This window comes from Ceratosolen solmsi, unplaced genomic scaffold, assembly GCF_000503995.2.
Source record: "Ceratosolen solmsi marchali unplaced genomic scaffold, CerSol_1.0 scaffold39, whole genome shotgun sequence".
Taxonomy (NCBI): domain Eukaryota; kingdom Metazoa; phylum Arthropoda; class Insecta; order Hymenoptera; family Agaonidae; genus Ceratosolen; species Ceratosolen solmsi.
In genome coordinates this window covers 3,635,609-3,654,846 of record NW_011948433.1, presented here as the reverse complement: position 1 = coordinate 3,654,846, position 19,238 = coordinate 3,635,609, and the positions used below count along the sequence as shown (strand labels likewise).

Here is a 19,238-nt window from a genome sequence, read left to right as displayed (position 1 = left end):
CCCAAACTATATTAAAGACGGACCAAATTCCATGCACTAAATCCCTTTTTGCATGCGAAAAGAAATATAATTCCTTAGTTTGGCTAAAGCAGCCGATCCCAAGGAAGAGAGAACAATCTTTACACATGTCGGCAGCAGTAGTAGCGGGCCGAAGGACGAAGATGTCACTACTCCTTACTACCGGGGACATCGCCTTCGCCGTGGAGCTCGTACGACCAGCGGCTCGCTTGCACCTCAGCACCAGATTATTACCAGCGATCGGTTGATCGGTGCTCTCGAATCCTCGGCAATCACTCCGTCTGCGTCGACTGGTGGGCTCGGGAGGGCAATGGCAGATAGGTGTCCCCGATTGTCAGCGAGCCCTGCTGGAAGCGCTGGGTCTCGAGGGAGGCGCCTCTCGGCGAGACGATCTGACGTTTGCGCATGCGAGCTATCGGCTCACGGGCCCTTATGCGGTACCAACCGCGATGACGTTTCGCCGCGGGACTCGAGATCACCTCGCTTCGTGGACTCAAGTTACCTGGAACAGTCGTTTTGTTGTGCGGTTGGTTGCGGCCGTATCCGAGGGGCAATGACAAAGCCTCGGCGACGCTGTCGTTGCTGCCACTGTTGGCGTTGTTGTTATTGTTATTAGTTGGGGCCGAACGCGCCGCGGAGCTGTGCATCTAGTGCTTCACACGCAGCTAACTAAACCTTTAAACTTTAGCGTAAGCTCGAGCTAACGCAATGCCCGTTTCTTGGCCTTAACTCTTTTATGATTATCGGCGTGTCACTTGGCTTACGGTCTTTATGTGCAAGCTCATAATGGTATTAGTAATTGACGCTCCGTATATTTCATCTCACTGGGAGCTAATTCAAAATGTGGAATCTATTAGAATGCGTTACGAGCTCGTGTTTAATTTGAATCCGCATTCTCAATACATTCACTTTATGTCGTAAAGTAATGTGAAATACGTACTGTGAAATCGTTGCGCCTTAAAGTAAAATCGACGTATAAAAGAAATTAATATAAAATTTCGTGAAAAGTCGCTTCGGAGTTAACCTCGCGGCTTCTAACTTTTTCGAAATAACTAATTAATGGTATAGCATACGTTGTCAGCCATCGAATATTAATTTTCTTTGTAAAATAATTATCGGTCATATACTTTAATCTATTTTTTTTTTCTTTTTTTTTTATTTTACATCTCAGCGTATTTTTACTTATGCTTTATACGTATAATTAATTCTTTTATGGCTATAGTCGACAGATTATTAGTAAACGAAAGAAATAATGCGTACTTTATTAGTAGGGCAAAGTAGCCGCATTGATAGGCAATTATAATAAATGTATTTGAAAATACATTTTGTGCCGATTACACGTTCTCTTTTGTCTCTCTCTTTTTTTTTTCTCCAACGCTTAAAAACAATAAGCAGAAGTAACACATTGAGCCTACTGAACCAAGTGTAGAGATAATCGCCATTTAAATTTCTTAATATACGAAACAGTATTTACGAAACGATTGCGAAAATTCAAAGATTCTATTAAACGTTTAAAACTCCATAAAATAAAATATAAAAAATACTGTATGCATTGTGCATTATACATTTATGCATAGAATATCGAATCGATGATTAAGTTAAGAGATAAATTTCAAGCACCAAAATTCACATACAATATAACGAATTAAAGAGGAATATTTTTCTGGCACATTATTTTTATTTCAAGCATCAGCATATCAAATATTATAAAAGAAAAAAAAAGATGTAATCCAACGTAAATCTCACAACGTTAATAAAAACAAATATTAATTTGTTAATTACTTTAATAAAAGTGCGTAGTAAAATACGGTTTGTAATAAGAATAGTTTTGTACTGTAATTTAGAATCTGCGTTTAATAATCAACAAATTGAGTCTTTTGCATCGATAAAATGTTAATGATCTAATGAAACTAACAGTAAGTTAATTTAAAGCAGTCGCTTTCGCTTAAACGTAAAAATTTATTCATTTAATTAAAATTTTAATAATTCAAAATTTTCTTATACCGTCCATATGTATTTTACATGCATGGATACTGAAAGTATTTCTTCGATTTCCGATTTGATTTGAAGAACGCGACTTTGTAAAATCAACAGCTTCAAATGCCTATGATAATCATATATTACAAGTATATGTTAGATAAACTATAATCATAATTAGACGTACGCATAATAGAAAAGATTGGCATTAAAATGAAATGCTGCCAATACCAAATAGTTGGAAAACGAGACTTTCTCGTTCGTTAGTCGCGGCTTCGTAACAATAGAAGCCCATCGCGCACCGTCATTTCATTAACGCATGCATAAGATCATACATGACTCTAGAGCTGCGTGACTGTTGTAGGTGGTCGCTCGTCGGCCAAGGCCGACCTTACCTGAAGAATCGCGAGGAACTTGGTACCTCGACTCTTCCCCCGAATCAAGGCGATCCCGCGGCCGTTTGCTAGCCGATCTCTGGAGCATGATGTGCGAGGTGGAGGCACTGCAGCCGGAGCCTACCGCGAGAACCTCCGCCGAGGTGATGGAGAGCGAAGAGGTCGTCGTGATCCTGACCGGTGAGCAGGCGGTCTGAGGCAGAGGCTCTCGCGACAGGTTCCTTGAGGTCACCGAGGTCACGGCTGCAACGAATTCGTGAAAGTTATTAAGTGCGCGTCGTTGAGCCCGTCACCTGGGTCATTGTCTTGCACGACGAAGTCACATCACAATCCACATAAATGCGTTTGTACTACAAACAAAGTATGGATAAATATTTGCCTTAATACGGCTGTGCGTATTACGAAAAGGGGAATCTGACATAGTGGCATAGAATTTTTAATGGGCGAGTGCTATGAAAATTATCCCAACTCTGCAAATGCCAAAATATAAACCTTAAAATTATTTTCCGATTTCTCATTTTTTCGACTTACTTACATTTATCATACAATTATAACAAGACTCTGCGATTTTCAAGCCGAAATGTCGAATTTGAATGCCATTAAGCGACATAACAAATCGATACACCGATTGAGCATTGAAAATTCGTATTTCTTATTTGCTTTTTGTTTTGTTTTATTTCTTATTTTATTTTGATATTTTCTTTTTTCATTTCATCAACTATGGTTGACTGCAATTTGCTGCCGTTCGTTTAAAAAACTTGCAGTACTTGTCGACATTAATCGACCGAAATATAAACGAAAATCTGGATTGTAGGATAACAAAGAATTCGACTTTACTTTTTTTTTTTTACAATACTTTCAAAACGAGTTTATATTACACTGAAAGATGAAAAGTACGCAAGTTTTATAACATAGTATAAAAAATTAAGAGAAAGTTAAGGAAGTTTTAAGTTCCTATAGACAATTTTTGCAAAATAATAAATAAGATGTAGCGGTAATTTATGTAAAATTTTACATAAATAATGAATAAATGGTTAAAGTTTTAATTTTTTATGTGAAAAATCATTTTTCACGTGAATATGCTTGAAAATTATAGTTTGTTATTTTTGCCTTTACAGCCAAACAGTTTTTATTTAATATGAAATATTTTTCTAATTATTATCTTTAAACATAATTTAAGCATATTTATATCCATAATAAATCAAATCATATAAACAATTAATATAATTAGCTCTAATTTTACGCATAACTTTAGGCTTTATCCGTATAATAATATTTATATACAATATTAAATAAATATTACTAAATTTTTTATGTACTATTGCCAAGTATTAATGTAATACATTTTCGAGCGCTGGTAAAATAGAATTTGAGTTTCATTGATTGACCAAACATACATTTTGTAATAAAACGATTGGAACGAAAACGGTTAAATTGAAAAAGTCATAAAAATCACAATCCCGCAATTTTGTCGTATAGAAAAAATTATTGTCAGAATAAAGATTTAAAAACAATATTTTTCTCCCAAAAATTTTAGCTACTTTGAAACATTTAGAACTAGAGATTCTATATTGAATAAAATAAGAATCTATATTTTGGAAAATTTACCATTATTTGCAAAATACATTTACATGCAAATGTACACGATATAATGTATTAATGATGCATTTTACAATAAAGTGTATTGAAAAAAAAATTTATCCATTTATAATCAATAAGGCAATAGTAATCGAGTGTTCCTGGATAAGGCTATTTTATACGGAAACGTACATTAGAATTTTTTACCGTGTTTTAAGCCGTAGAAGTAATTTAATGAACTTCACGAGGGACAATGTGCAAGAATGATAAGCGAATAACCAAAAACAAAACAATGGCGTTAATTCGATTACTGAACAAAACAATGCCTTAATTAATTAGGTTACTTCTTAAAGTCATAAAGATACGTCGAAAACAATTCGCGATGCGCCGAAACACTTCTCACAATACTCAACTGCGCGTTTGTCTGCACTAGGGAAAAAAAGAAAACGCACCGCCGCAGCAGTGAGCACAAGGCAGTAAAGTCGGAAAAGGAAAGGTGTACGCGCGAACGCATACAATAATAAAGAAAAAAAAAATAAAAATAATAGAGCAAACAGAAACGAGAGAGAAGAGAGGGGGGAAAGCATTGAATACGGCAAGGATTTCCCGCGCGCGAAGATGGAAAGCAGCGGACGCCTTGCGAAATTGGGGCGTAATGCGGCGGCGCAGATGAGCAATTGTAATAGACTTTTACCAGGCAATTTCTTAAGTGCGCATCTAACGACTCTCGCCACTACCGAAAAAATCCCATCCGACATGCAGGAGCTGATGAGGCCGTCTGCTTTCTTGGTCACCTGGCGCTCCGGCTCCCCGTCCGCCTTCCTGACCTCTTGCGACAGCTTCGATTCCAAGCCACCAGCCTGGCGCTCTTCCCTTCCCGTGGCTCTGAAGCTGCCAAACCGGGCTTTTGCACTTTTATCCTCGACGAATGTGCTGTTCACTTTGCGCGCAAAACTTGACACTTCCGTGCTGAACTTTGACGACTGGCAGCTACACTCGTAGTACCCTGTGAATATGTTTTTTTATACATTTTACTTCCTTTATTATATATTTTTAGCCTGTGAGAGTTTTAAAGCTATAAATAACGACCTATTTTTCATATCACTAATGTACATCTCGATAATATTATTTATTATTTAGTAACAATTACGTTTTTCTCATGAAAATTATAATATAAATCAATGTTAACCGAATTTTTATTATATCCGCAATTTATGGTTATATGCAAATTAAAAATATAATGCCTGCAAATATTTATGCGTCCAAATAAGTTTCGACAAAGGAATAGCGAAATAACAAATAAAATTGTTTCACTAATAAATACTCAATTTCGTATCTTATTTCTGTTAATTATACGAGGAATATTGAATACATTTAATTATTTCAATTAATTTAGGTACATAATTGATTAATTATATATATATATATATATATACATATATATATATATATATATTCTCCAATTAATTTGCGCCTACAAAAACAATGATATATTCAAATGAAATATATTTATCGTGAGAACAAATTTTAGATAAATAAATCCATGAAGATGAAATTATTATATTTTCATATTTTATTTGAAAAATTATTTACAATCATCACGTCAATTATCAATAAATTTTGAAATAAAATCTTACTCTAGAGAAAAATTTAAAACAATACATTTATATAAAATCGAAAATTTTAAATTGAAATAAATTAGCAATAAACAAAAGTATTCATGTTTTTCGTTAATCGTAATTTGATATACGATAGATGGAAATAATAAGTGAATATCATATAATGGAATTTAATTTATAAATAACTATACAATAAAGCGACTCATTATAGGTCATTGGCAGAATTTTTTTGAAGAAAAATTAAAAAATTATAATCCTGATGGAAAACATTTAATTTCATTGTACTTTTTTTTAAAATTATAATATAAACTTCTAAATACAATTAGCATAAAATATTAGTTAATAAAATTAAATATGCGACCAATCTACGTCTCTTAAAATAACCATTAGTTTGAAATAAAAGTCATGAATTTCTCCATTAAATGCAAAATATTGTAATAACAAGTTTTTGGCGACTTAAAGGTAAGTCGGTTTATGTCACCTATTTGATAAATTCTCATATCTTCTTATCCTCCTAATAACCTCTAATAAACTATCTACAATTGATGATTTATCATTTACCTTATTATGAACATTGCGATGATACTAAGTTATATGTTAACGCTTAATAAAATAATACATGATAGATTTATCGAATAACATTAATTATTGTACCCTTATCCGTATGCGGAGAGCTGTTAACCGCTGCCACTCTCTTCTCAAGTTTCTTCAATCCAGAGTCTATCAATGGGCGTAAATCCAGACTGGATAAACTTTTGGAATCCGTTTTCTCCACTAAAACCATCATTAAAACTCTCGATGACGTATTTGTCTTGCTCTTCTCCACACTGCTGTCGACATCCTTTTCAATCTTCCTCTCCTGGTTGTTATTATTACTGTCATTTTTCTTATCTTTGTCGTTGCGATCGTCACCGCCATTGTTCTTGACGTTCTCGCTGCAGCTGCTCTCGTCAACCTTATCGTTGCCGTTTTTCTCGTCTCCACTGCAATTGGCACTATTGTTATTACCGCTGGAGTTGGAATTGCCATCGTCATTGATGCAGTCGGAGGTAGAGGACGTGGGCGAATTCTCCCCTTCAGTCCGCTCCTTGTTGCTACGTTGACAATAGGGATATGGCTCGCTTCCGTCACATGGTCCGCTGTCGTCGAGACTCTCCTGTGCCTCGAAGAAAATTTCACTGTCAGCCAGATGAGCACTGCTGTCGGCGGCTGTCTCCTGCACCGAGCAATTCGTGCTCGATGGAGACATTCTCTCAAGGTTTGGACACTGATCCGAAAACCTCACCCGTTTCCCAATGGAGTCGCGGCTGCTGTCGCTCGTGCGGCTCACGCGGTCCAGCACGTCCGACTTCATAATGCTCCTCTCTACAAGATCTTTCTTGTCATTAGCCACTTCGGCGCTCATCGGTGGCAGATGATTTTTCGTAACGGGACAGGATGGCGAATTCCAGGATGGATCGACCTCGGGCTGGTTCTCACTATAAATCATTGTTAATTGTACATTTGATTATCCGATTGTTTCTTTTATTTAATTCTTTTTTGTTTCTTTTATTGCTTTTTTTGTTTTGGATGATAGATTAAGCAGGAATTGTTCTTGAAGAGTATGTGGAAAGTGCGATTCGTTTGTAATACGTATGCAGAGAATGCATATCATTATAATTACTGCATGTACAATGTGCGAATGCAAAGATTTCTCGTGCGATTTCATGAGATGATAGATGCGTGTATCATAGTACTTTACTCACATTTTGTAGGGCTTTCGATTTACTGATTTTTAAAAATCGGATAAAATGTAAATGCATCATGCGAATAATAAATTTTCAATAATTTATTATCTGCAAATGCAGATTTTTGATGTAACGTATCTGTACTACTTTCACTTATTGCTATCTATACTCTCATATATCCTTTTTACTTTTGTTCAATAGCCTTACAGTGAGTATAAATTAAAGTTTTTATACATTAAATGAAAGTTGTTGCATCTAATGAAGTACATGTTCCATTTATTTTTGACAATTCATTGGATTTAATCAAATGATATTGATATCATAAACCTAAATATTTAAGCGTTTTGAAAATGCGCTGGAACTTTTGAAACGAAATTAGCTATTAATTTTAAGTAAGTAATTATTGATGAGAAGTTTAGAAAACAGTGACTTACGAAACCTTACATATTGCTTTGGACATGTTTTTTTTTTTTTTTTTAATTAATTTAATTTTATTTAATTATTAACAACCTTATAGGCCCTCTATATATAACATAATATATCATAATATAAATATTATCATAATTATAATAATGTTCTTTAGTCTATGCTTTAAAGGCATTGAACTTTGAAACATTAAGTAAACTTTGGGTGAAAATTAAATAATTACAGATAATAATGCTGCATTCTAACAATCATTTCATATGTAACAAAACATTCCGTTACATAAACGTGGGATTCATAAAAATAGTGTATGATGTGAATAGACAGTACGGTAGAAAACCATTTCACTCATATAAATTTCCATATTCATAAGATGAACTATTTTAAAACTTTCTGCGCATTATTTTTCTACTCATAATTAATGAAAATAGGTCTATATAGTAAAATGTCTTAGATTAAAGATTTACGTTTGAATAAAATATTGCGCAGTGAAAAATAATAATAAAAACTTATTTTTATCACATTTACTATAACACAAGTACGTATTATTTCACTTTCGTTAAAGCTCGTTGTACTATCTATTATTTATTGTTTTATGTAAATTATACATTTCCCTATTGCTGTAACCTAATTTCACGAATGCTTAAGGCATGTTCCTTCATTAAAAAATTGTATGGATTAAAAGGAAAACCCAAGCTATTTATCGACGATAATATCAATAATCCTTCTTTCTTACCCCGTATTATCGGTATTATTATTAGAAAGAGCAAGCTTCGTTAAAGGTTCGTCAATGCTCGAGCTAATTCCGGTGTAATATCGTGACTCGAATCCCGACGAAGCAACGTGACTGCACGTGCTCTCGGTCGTCTCGAAGGTGTGCTTATCGAACGAGGATGGTGTCTTGAGAACAAATTGGGGTATGGCAGCGGTGCCAAGCTGCTTCTGACCCAGGACGCCGATGCTATGCATTGGTGTGCTCGTGTGCCTCACCAACTCCGGCGGTGAGTCAAAGTTCTCCTGTTTTAGACGCAGTATCGAGCTGCTGTCGGCGATCTTCAAGGACTTGCTGTCGTCGATGGAGATGGCGAATAACGGCGTTACGGGTAGATTATTTTCCGAGTCGCCCGAGTCGTTGACAGCGATGTGAGGGACGTCTTCGGCGACGGTAACTGCTGCTTGGCTCTCCCGCTGCTTCCGCTTCAAGTCAATGCTCCACCACCTGTGTTTTATTATTATGATTATTAGGAAGGCTCGAGCCTCGCTTTCATTAGCTCAACGCTTAATGCGAGTGCTTTTTAATATTACATCAGTACGGTGATAAAAAAATATCGCAATCGCACCGTCTACCGTTTACCTTCTATTATGCATGCAAATATTCGCTTCGCCAAGTCTTCCTAAAAGGTTTTCCTCCATTTTGTTCGGTTGGGTATTCGATTTAATAATAAAGCATTGCTACAATCATATAACAATACCATAGACTAATATTTAAAAGTCAAAACGAGCTCTTCCAATTTTCAAACATCCCAGTGCTCTTTATTAGTCAATATTTTATATTAATCTCGTCCACTATATATTGCGTAGAATTAATTGACTAAGATATAAAATGTTACAATTATTGTTTAATATCAATAAATATTTGATCTTTTTCTCTCATACTGAGAAAGGTCTAGGTCTTTTAATTATTTATAACTAGTAACTTATGAAGATCAAATTTAACGTTCAGTTGAAAAATTATTTACGTCGTTTAGCCATGCGTTTTAGAATCCGTTCAGGTATGTTTTTGCAAAACCCACTGCGTAACATCAATGTATATGTCGTTACCGTTTACAACTGTTACTTCATCATTCGTCGTTTAATAACGCTAACATGAATATACGTTAATGAGAAATAAAGTAATTATCCGCACGGATTATTAATTATACGCTTCTAATGAAATTATTGATCATTTTCCTTGTCTCGGAGTGTTTCTCAAAACTTACGTTGATCACCAATTAAATTTAAGATAATTTTAAGTACAATCAATTATTATTTAGCAATATTGTTTGACATTCTTAGGTTATAGGTGTGATAATCCATGCATACGATACAGTTTTCAGCTCAGCGATATTTAGTACATACTTCACAGGCTTGCAAGAACTGAAAGAAGATAAGCAAAAGAAGTAACAATAGAAAAAAAACGTGCACGAGCAATGACGTATAACGGCGATATAAAGCTATTAACTTACACTTGAAGAAAGAAAATGCCTTCAGAAATAGAAAATATAAAGGAACTGAAGTATCTTGAATATGTAATACGAAGAGTGAGTAAGCATATAAAATAATATAAAAGAAAAATGGTTAAATCGATGACAACCATATGAAGTATGCAAGAGAAATTTTTTAGAATATTTATAAAATATTCAAAAGAAAAGAAAAATATGAATTATAGAGGTGGGGAAATAAAATTAATGAATATTAAGGCAGGATTCGACAACGTAAAAGAATATAGTGATCGACGAGAAAATATCAACGAAATATAAATAAGATCTTTGAATGAGCGTGTGGAAGAAAAAAACAAGATGTAGAAATAAAAAATCAGTTAGAAATATTAAGGAAATGTTGGACAAAAGGCAGAAAATGATCAGAGCGAAGATTAGAATAAGTCAATAACAAGTACAATCTAAGAATAACATGTAAAAATATCTAAGAAGAACTACAGAAAAATATATGAAAAAATCGTATCAATAAATAAAAAATTAATTCATAAAATAAAAAATTTAACTACAGAGAAAATGCAAAAAGATAGATAGATAGATAGATAGATAGATAGATAGAGAGAGAGAGAGAGAGAGAGAGAGAGAGATAGTGATGAGGGAGGAAGGGGGAATATGCTGGAAAAAAGTAAAGGGAACAATTTGAAAATGAACAAAATTTTTTTTTTAATATATACGAAAGTCGAATAATAAAGCATAGAAATTATTATAAATATATTGAAGTAAAAGAGAAAGTAAAATAATAATAAACTGGAGTAAAATTTTAAAGTAGAATAATTTAAAATTAAGATTTATTAGCAAATAAAGCTGCATGTAATAAAAAGCTTTGTAAAGTACATTAGTTCTTATAAGGAGATGAAAACAAGGAGTAAATACTAATAAATATGAAAATTTTTTGAATGTTAAACGTACTTCATCTCATTATATAAAACCACAAAAAAATGTCACCACTTATTTAAACCAAAGCATTTGTTAGTAAATTTAATTGCCAAGAGACAAGGGCACGATTTACGAGCTGATAAATTACGTACCTGCAGGATTGTGCGGTAAGTAGGTCCTGAATACCAGTGTACTTATCACCACAGAGTTTACAGCCAAGGGGCAGATGATTGAACGCTATATGGCAGAAAAACTCGGAATTTTTGCGCAGTTCCGGGTTGACAAGCGGCTTGTAAGGAAGGTCTTGCTTCAGGCAAAGCGAGCACTTGGGGTTTGGGTGTTTACGATTCTCGTGGATATCCCGACATTCGGTGCAGCAAAAGATCTTGGGACAAATTCGACAGCCATTTTCCTGACGATGACGAGAGTTACCGTTAATACGGCATTGCCGGACCCAGGGGTCAGAGGGTAAATCTCCCAACGGTTGATTGCGTTTTGTTATTTATACTAAAAATATACTCAGAATAATATCCCTTTTTGTTAAACGTTACTTCGTAAGGGAAATTATGTCCTACTAATATTTTCGATTCTACGTGAAATGAACGTGCTGTTTTTATTTATGCTACTCCATTTGCTAAACATACACGAATTAGTGATATATATTTATTCAATTTATTTAACGTAATATAATAATATCAATAATATTATAACGTAATATTCGGAAAAATACTGCAAAATTTAATATCTTGTTATTAAATGTAATAGTCGAGTTTTTAAATAATTTGCTTTATACGCGCAAAATTTCATAAATATGTATTAACATTCATATATCAGGTCTCCTTCATATTTCAGATCCGTAAAATTCCACATAAGTTACTTTATTTTATTTTACTTTAAAATCGAAGAATATTTTAATCATTTTTAAATTTTTATAACAAAATATCGAAAAGTTGACCATCTTTCCCTTAAATGAAATTTTCATATGATGAAATATTCAAGTATTACCCACATTATGTCTACAATACTATATGAATTTAAATATTATTATAAAATTTTATTTTTTATTTTATGCTGTATTAAAATTATTATTTTGCTTATATTATTAACTTCATATTATTTTTAAGCATTTTATTATAAAGTATAATAGTCTTGATATTGATAAAGCTGAAAGCATTTCTTTTAATTAGTAAAAATTCATTCTATATCTCCATGTATAAAATCATTAATTATACTTTGTATAAATTTAAAAAAAATTGATATTTTATACTAATTATCTTTTTATATCATTCCTTATTTTATAATTCTTTCTTTAAAAGGCCTAAAATAATTCAAGAAAATATTTTCTATATGCAATATAAATTTGAATAAATACAATCGCTATTTTCAATTTTATTTGGTATTTAAAAATTATAAATGTAAATTATAAATTTAAAGTAATACAAAACTTTATGAAATGCAAAAGGTGCTTGTTTAATGAAAGGGAAAAATGAACATTAGGATGCATAAATAGCTGCTTTGTGTAAATTTTTAATCTATATACGTACGTAATATAAAAATCTTAAAATATTATAAAAAATAGAAAAATGTGTTAATGTCTATACCCGAAAAAACCGATGAATTGATAATCGCATAAAATAATCAATATCGTGATTAAATTAATTTTATGATATTTAAAATTAGCGATACCTCGGACACATTATAAAAACTAATTTTCCTTACTTTTTTAATTGACAATTGTTTAAATTAAATCTGCACTTTCATATTAGTTAATTACGAATATGCATATAAATAGTAGTACCTGGCCGCGTACCTTTTGTTTTCATTAGAACCAACGTAAAACTATATCTGGGAAAATTTTAAGAGCTCGACTGGAAATTATTTAACAAATACAAAAATTAACTTTTAACTTAAACCCAATCATTTTTATGATAGAACAATAATCAGATTTATATCTAAAGTTTAAAAAAAAAAAAAAGAAAATAAATAAATCTCGCTCACTGGATCTATATAATATATCATATAATCAATTAAACATTTAAAATGTATATAATTACAAAAAATATATTACATATACAATATCGAATAAAAATAATAATAAATCAATTAGGCTACGGGATTTTATATATTGTACTTCATAATCGTCATACGGCACATTTATTCAAATGTTTTAAAGATTATTACACTATAAAAATAGAATTCTACTTATTTAAAATTTGTTTCTTTAATTTTTCATTTAAAAACTATAAAAAAACAAGATAAAGTCCTATTTAATTTAACTGTTGAAACGAAGTACTTATGTGAAGTAAAATGTTTAATTATTATTATATTTTCCACATTTTATTTCTCGTTTGAAATGCACAAACGCGTATTATATTAAAGCTCCATGCGAACGTGCGTAGGTGTGCGTTGGCATGCGTAGGTATGCGCGCGCGCCTACCCGTCGAACGTATATTAATATACCAAATTTAATAATGACCGATTATAATTAAAGCTAATGAGAGGTTATCTTTATGATCAAAGCACTCGGTTTGATTTATTGGAAAATTAATTAAATCTCGCGAATGTGCTAAAATCACAAGATAACATTTATCTAAATAATAACGATCGCGTGGCTAACGCTACTCTACTTATTCACTACCACGTTACTATCTTTATGTATTGCCATAACGTATATTTTCAAACATAGCCACATATGCATAATCATTAAAATTTCACATATTTTTCAGATATTCTTACGCTTAAGAACATAAAAATAACTTATTTGAAAAAGAAATTGAATACCTTTAATACAACCATGTCTTAAAGTTTCTGGAATTAAAAGAGAAACAAAAACTATCCCATTTGCTCACGTGCTGATAACTAAAGCTTTAGCTCGTCGAAAGTCGAATGTATCTTATGCGTGTGTGTGTGCGAAAGAAATAGTAAACAGCAAAGCGTACCGAGAATGTATTTTACAGAAACAAGATTGCCAACTTAAAATACAGTAATTATAAAGTCTCGAATGTATTTATGCATTATAATAAATAAAATATTGCTGTTAAATGAAAGGGAAACATTTTGGAATCAACGAATTTTATGAAAGTTCCGTTTGAGGTTCGTACGAAATAGGCCAGCTTCTAAACGCATCGTCTCATCATTTATTTTATTTTATTTATCGTTTCATTTAATACACTTTGCTTTGTCATGTTACGTTTATATATGCATAGAGTGACCTGCACAGTTAAATAACTCAACAAAAAAAATTTTATCTCACTTTAGACACGAATTTCCTTCAAACTTTTATGATATATATAACATTACGTTGTTGTTTTCTTGTTGTTTTTCATTTTTATTTTCATTTTGGTATCATACGTATCATACGTTACAATAATGCACATTTCTGACACACCATAACTTATGGGTACATGATGGGATTCGATATTTGAGAAAATATAGCCGTTATTCTTTTTCGCGTGCTTCCTTTTCTTCTTTTTTAAATGCACAGTTCATCACAATGTAATAATAATTACTATTATATTTATCTAAACGACTTACCGTTCACTATTATCGTGTATGCTATTTACAATAATTTTATTTTTCAAAAACTATCGCTCTCTTTTTAAGAATTAATTCTCGCTTCAATGTATTTCTCAACAATTATAAAATGGAAGTTCATGTTGGAAGTTTGCTTCGAATTTTAAAAAATCCCAAGCATGGTCGATGCATATTATAAATTCTCTTTTGCCTTGTATTTAATGTTTTGCTTTTGTAATCACTCGCCCGTGCGTCTAAAGAAGAAAAAGAAGAGAACTGACTTGAAAATGAGTGGATGGCTTATACAATGGACGGCGGCATACGTGTATGCACATTTTGCTTATTTCTGCAGAACAATTTCTAAACTTTTGCGCTTGTATCATTATTTACAGTGTTACCGTATTATAATACTTGTCCTTTCGAAAATTGATCTCAACAGCAGCAGCTGAACACGTATAGATCTATACTTTGGAAAAAATCACAGGCTTCGGTAATGAATAAATTGGTTACGTAATGAAAGTTTCTCGAACGGTTACATTCGTTAACACGCATTCATATACATCTGGTACATATCTGCTTTCTTTTTTTTTTACATTTTTTTTCTTAGTAATAAAAAATATTGACACTTTTGCACATGAGTACACATAACGATACACCCCCTACATACATCAATTTTAAACTATTGTATGCGAATATACGAAATGATTTACTTAATATTATTATATTCTAACGTAGGCCATGATACATTTGTGTTTAAAATAATATACGTACAAAAATTAGTGCTTTTTTATTATTGTAAATAAGAAGATAAAGTGAATTATGAGAAAAAAATTTCTCAAATAATATGAAAAATCTAAATGATAGTTTAAGATATAAAATTAAATACTTTTTATAAATTGTATCAGTTCAACTGAAACATGGAGAATAAATTTTTCATTCCCGTGAATGGAAAAATATTACAATCTAAATTCTGTTATACATTTAAGAAATGTTAAAACTCAATATCAAAGGACAATATTGCCACACATTAAATACTTCATTCGTTATATGAAATATGCAAATATATTGGACAATAAATGTCCAATAAATTTAACATTACATATACAAAACAAAAGAGATCGATTATTATCTCAGTAATAACTGCCGTACAAATATGAAAGTAAAATGAAATAAAAATGAAACAGTACAATTGGCACTAATAAATTTAAAAACGTCTCTGTTAAAGTATCGTAGTCAGTTGAAAATTTTATAAAATGCTCGAGACCTTTTGAAGCTCTCGACAATTTCATGAGTAACTTGCATTACAGCTTTATAATGGAAATATGTAATAATAAAATATTTATGTAAAGATATTATAGTCATTTCATGACAATGATTTACAAGATACTTTTTTTTCAGCTAATCACACGTGCAAAGTTAATGGAAAAACGATCGATTCCATTTACATTGGTAGATAAATACAGGGCTCGTTATTCTTCTTTTTATATCAAATTTTCGACTAGATTGAATTGTACGACAGCAGCATTTAATAAAACACATCTAACGGATCTCTAACATTTTGCACATTTGTAATATTATGTGCGAGGTACTTTGATGGACCATTAACCTGTCTCGTTCTTATACACGAGTAACATGAGAGATAAAAAATGGTTTGTTCATTACGCTGTAAACAATGCGCATAAATTAGCAATATAGAAAATCGTTTAAAAATATATAAATTATAAAAAGTAGAATGTACTAAAATACAAATTTTCAAATAAATTAGATTTTCTTAATAAGTTTCTTAATGCTGAATGTTTCCACTGTGTTGTGCTGTAGGTCTGTAGTTAATTTAAAAAGCTTTGTTCAAATATTACAAAATCGTGCACTTTGCCGCACGTCGTCGCTTTCGACGATTCTTTTCTAACTCAGCGGGAGGTTGATTTCTTATAATACGTACAACCTAAAACAAACAATGTAATTGGATTCAAATGAAAAATGCGAGAAAAATTATGTATACATGCGTGCGCGTGCAGAAACACACAGGAGCGCACACACACGCACACGCATATTTATATATTCAATGAAATTTCATATATTTAAATTTAATATCGTGTACAATATACTGAAATACCTCGTGAAATGCAGCATCGACATTCAGTGGAGGATCTTTTGCAGAAGTTTCGATATAAGGAATACTTAAGCGATGTGCCAATTCTCTACCTTGTTCTTCTGTAACTTTTCGCAAATGTACCAAGTCCACTTTGTTGGCAACCAGAAGCATAGGATACACATCTCTATCCTTGACTCTCAAAATCTGAGTATAAAAATTGACAATATTTTCATAGGACTGTTTGTCCGTTACGGAGTATACTAACAAAAAACCATCTCCTTTGCGCATATACTGTTCTCTCATAGCGCTAAATTCCTCTTGGCCAGCAGTATCGAGCACTAAAAGAATTACAACACAAAATAATACAAATATCGTGAAAAGAAGATTTAATTATTACTATTTAGTGAGTCTAAATTTCGCGTCATTACAATCTCCTTTTAAAAGCACAAGACTCTATAATGAAAAAACAGTCATTTCTATGCCAAGTGTCTCATCCTTAGTAAATACATCACCTTTTGTTTTTCACAATTGAAAAAAAGGTTGATCAAATTTTTAAACACTAACGGTGCTTGGGTCCCAGCCAGTAACAATATTCCCAAAAGTATAACGGTAACTCTACACGTTGCACCGACTGATCAGGCAATTTTGAATCCAACTAATGTCAGAAGATTCTCAGAGTTAATAATTTTCTTGCTCACCATCCAAGATGCACCACTGTTTATCCACCTCGGTGTGCTGGATGTAGCTGTCCTCGATGGTCGGATCATAGTCGGTGACGAAAAGTTTCTGGAAGAATTGAATGGTGAGGGCGCTTTTGCCCACGCCGCCGTCCCCGACTACGACCAACTTGAAGGTCATGAGGTTATCATTGTTGGGTGGACGGGTCATGCCGTTTCTGGATCGGCGGCCGCCGCCGCCGTCCCTGCCGGCCCCACCGCCGCCGTTAGTGCTACCTATTACACAGCCTCCACCACCTACGGAGCCGATCTGACACCTTCTGCCGATTTTGAAGCCGATTTACCCAAGCTCCACGTCTAACCATCCATTCGATCGCTGCATACAAAGGATACTTTGGTTAACTCGTTTAGGTTATTATGACGTTTGTTGCAAAGACGCTGACTCCATCCATATTCGCACACCACTACAACAATATTTTTATTATTAATAATAGAGGGGAAAAGTCGCCTCTTCTTACCGCAATATTTATCAAAGATAATAATGAGAAAGAAACAATACAAAGAAAACAAAGGCAATGCCATTATTCAGGAAGAAGTGAACTTTATGGGATAAGCATGCACAAGGCACTTTAAATGTATTTAAAATAAATGTTTTAAAAAATAAGAATGTAGTGAGACGCTTTTTGTAAAACAATTGTTTAACGAGTTTGACAAGTAATGATCGATGCAAATGAACAATTTATAGATGTCGTATATTAATGAAATGGCATTCTTATGGCCTGTCTTATTTCAATGTCATTTTTTTTGTTCTCAACAAAATTATTATAGTGAACAAGACAACACATTAGAGGCATAGTACATCGTTCAGGACATTAAAAAGTTCAATGCTCGTTTATTTAAAACCCGTTGCCTCTACTTCCCCTACTTTACATGCATGCCGACCGCGAATGCAAAAGCGTATGCTTGCGACGTCACACTATTTACCGATACATTTAATTTATTTTTACGCTAAAAGCCCCAACGTGGGTGCACGAGTCCGTCGTGTGCGTGTTCACATGCGCACGCGTTTTCGGGCTCGCGCGAACAATCGTACGCGGAATGTGAATTTGCAAATTCTCCTCTTGCATTACCAATCACCTGGAACGCACTAAGGCATTATTAATCGTATATCTGTCGTCGCTCGTCGAAAGAGAGAGAAAGAAGAAAAAAAAAACAAGAAAGCACGCAACTACGAGCTCCAATGACATGCAGAGTATGGATAATTTTCACTTAAGATCGTGGTCCACTCACACTTGCTCACATTAAATGCACACCCTGGAGCCTTCTCACTACCCCATAAGACGCGAGTTTGGTCCGTCGGCGCGAGAACACGAGGGAAAAGGGACCATCCACGCGTCGAGGTCAGCCAACGAAGTCGCCAATGCGATGCTCCGGGCCCCGTGTCCAAGCCCACTTGGATACCGTGAGAATGGATTGCGGGGGCGAGGCGACGTAAAAGGCAACGCGGCTGGACAATGATCGAGAGACGAAAGGGCGCTGCTACGTTACGTTTACTCGCGTCGTTTCGCCTCGCATGGTTAGGCGATTCAGCAGCAGCAGCAGCAGCAGCAGCAGCAGCAGCCAGCAACAGTAGTAGGAACACCTCGACGCCTCCTCCCTACCCACTACTCGCTCGATACGCACTCGAGTGCGGATGCGCGGACACGCGTACAGATCGCGACGCGCCCTTGATTTTCGGGGACAAGACGAGCAGACTCGATCAGAATTCTGGTCTCGGCCAAATCGTAACTGAGACCGCGCGACTTTGACGTCGTCGAGGGAAGCGACTTCGGGCGGCGGCGGCGGCGTCGGCGTCGGCGGCGGCGGCGGCGGCGGCGGCGGTGGCCGTAGTGGCGGTGGCAACATCCAACTATCAGCATCAGCGTGTGTACGTGCGACACCCTAGATGATAATAGGGCTTTTCTCGTAACCGGTATTAGGAAATTCGAGCGCGTCATTTTGCCCAAACTGGAACTTGATTCAAAATTCCTCGACTACTCCCCGACTCAGCTCTTCCCCAATTATAATATATATACATATATCATGTCT

At 33.9% G+C, this 19,238-nt stretch overlaps 2 protein-coding genes across 5 annotated transcripts; both read right to left on the bottom strand.

The window, feature by feature from the left end:
• On the bottom strand, positions 1-13,788 carry LOC105364645 (uncharacterized protein DDB_G0284459). The gene is made up of 7 exons (XM_011502625.1): positions 13,650-13,788; positions 11,021-11,280; positions 8,474-8,956; positions 6,242-7,065; positions 4,663-4,974; positions 2,386-2,633; positions 1-665 (listed from the first exon to the last, which is right to left on the bottom strand). The coding sequence occupies exons 1-7, from the start codon at positions 13,662-13,664 to the stop codon at positions 291-293; spliced, it is 2,517 nt and encodes an 838-aa protein (XP_011500927.1). The 5' UTR covers positions 13,665-13,788; the 3' UTR covers positions 1-290.
• A 1,950-nt stretch (positions 13,789-15,738) lies between these two features.
• Positions 15,739-18,602, bottom strand: LOC105364580 (ras-related protein M-Ras). 4 transcript variants are annotated; one of them, XM_011502554.1, is made up of 4 exons: positions 18,441-18,602; positions 17,172-17,614; positions 16,495-16,811; positions 15,739-16,323 (listed from the first exon to the last, which is right to left on the bottom strand). In XM_011502554.1, exons 2-4 carry the CDS (start codon positions 17,359-17,361, stop codon positions 16,234-16,236), a joined length of 597 nt encoding a protein of 198 aa, XP_011500856.1. In that variant the 5' UTR covers positions 17,362-17,614; positions 18,441-18,602; the 3' UTR covers positions 15,739-16,233. The 4 variants fall into 4 exon arrangements, with proteins under 4 accessions (XP_011500856.1, XP_011500858.1, XP_011500857.1 ...); XM_011502556.1 differs by having other exon boundaries at positions 17,172-17,526; XM_011502555.1 differs by having other exon boundaries at positions 18,451-18,602.
• Between the last annotated feature and the right edge of the window lie 636 nt (positions 18,603-19,238).

What these genes read in the sequence shown, in the direction of transcription:
- LOC105364645 (XM_011502625.1), bottom strand. An exon ending in CGCACTTAAGAAATTGCCTG is followed by an intron (nt 2,634 to 4,662) that starts GTAAAAGTCTAT and finishes AATTCGTTGCAG; the next exon opens with CCGTGACCTCGGTGACCTCA. An exon ending in CTCGCGATTCTTCAGGTAAG is followed by an intron (nt 666 to 2,385) that starts GTCGGCCTTGGC and finishes GTGAAGCACTAG; the next exon opens with ATGCACAGCTCCGCGGCGCG.
- LOC105364580 (XM_011502554.1), bottom strand. Translation starts at nt 17,361, where the DNA reads ATGACCCGTCCACCCAACAATGATAACCTCATGACCTTCAAGTTGGTC. An exon ending in ACAGTGGTGCATCTTGGATG is followed by an intron (nt 16,812 to 17,171) that starts GTGAGCAAGAAA and finishes TAATTCTTTTAG; the next exon opens with TGCTCGATACTGCTGGCCAA. An exon ending in TCGATGCTGCATTTCACGAG is followed by an intron (nt 16,324 to 16,494) that starts GTATTTCAGTAT and finishes TGTTTGTTTTAG; the next exon opens with GTTGTACGTATTATAAGAAA.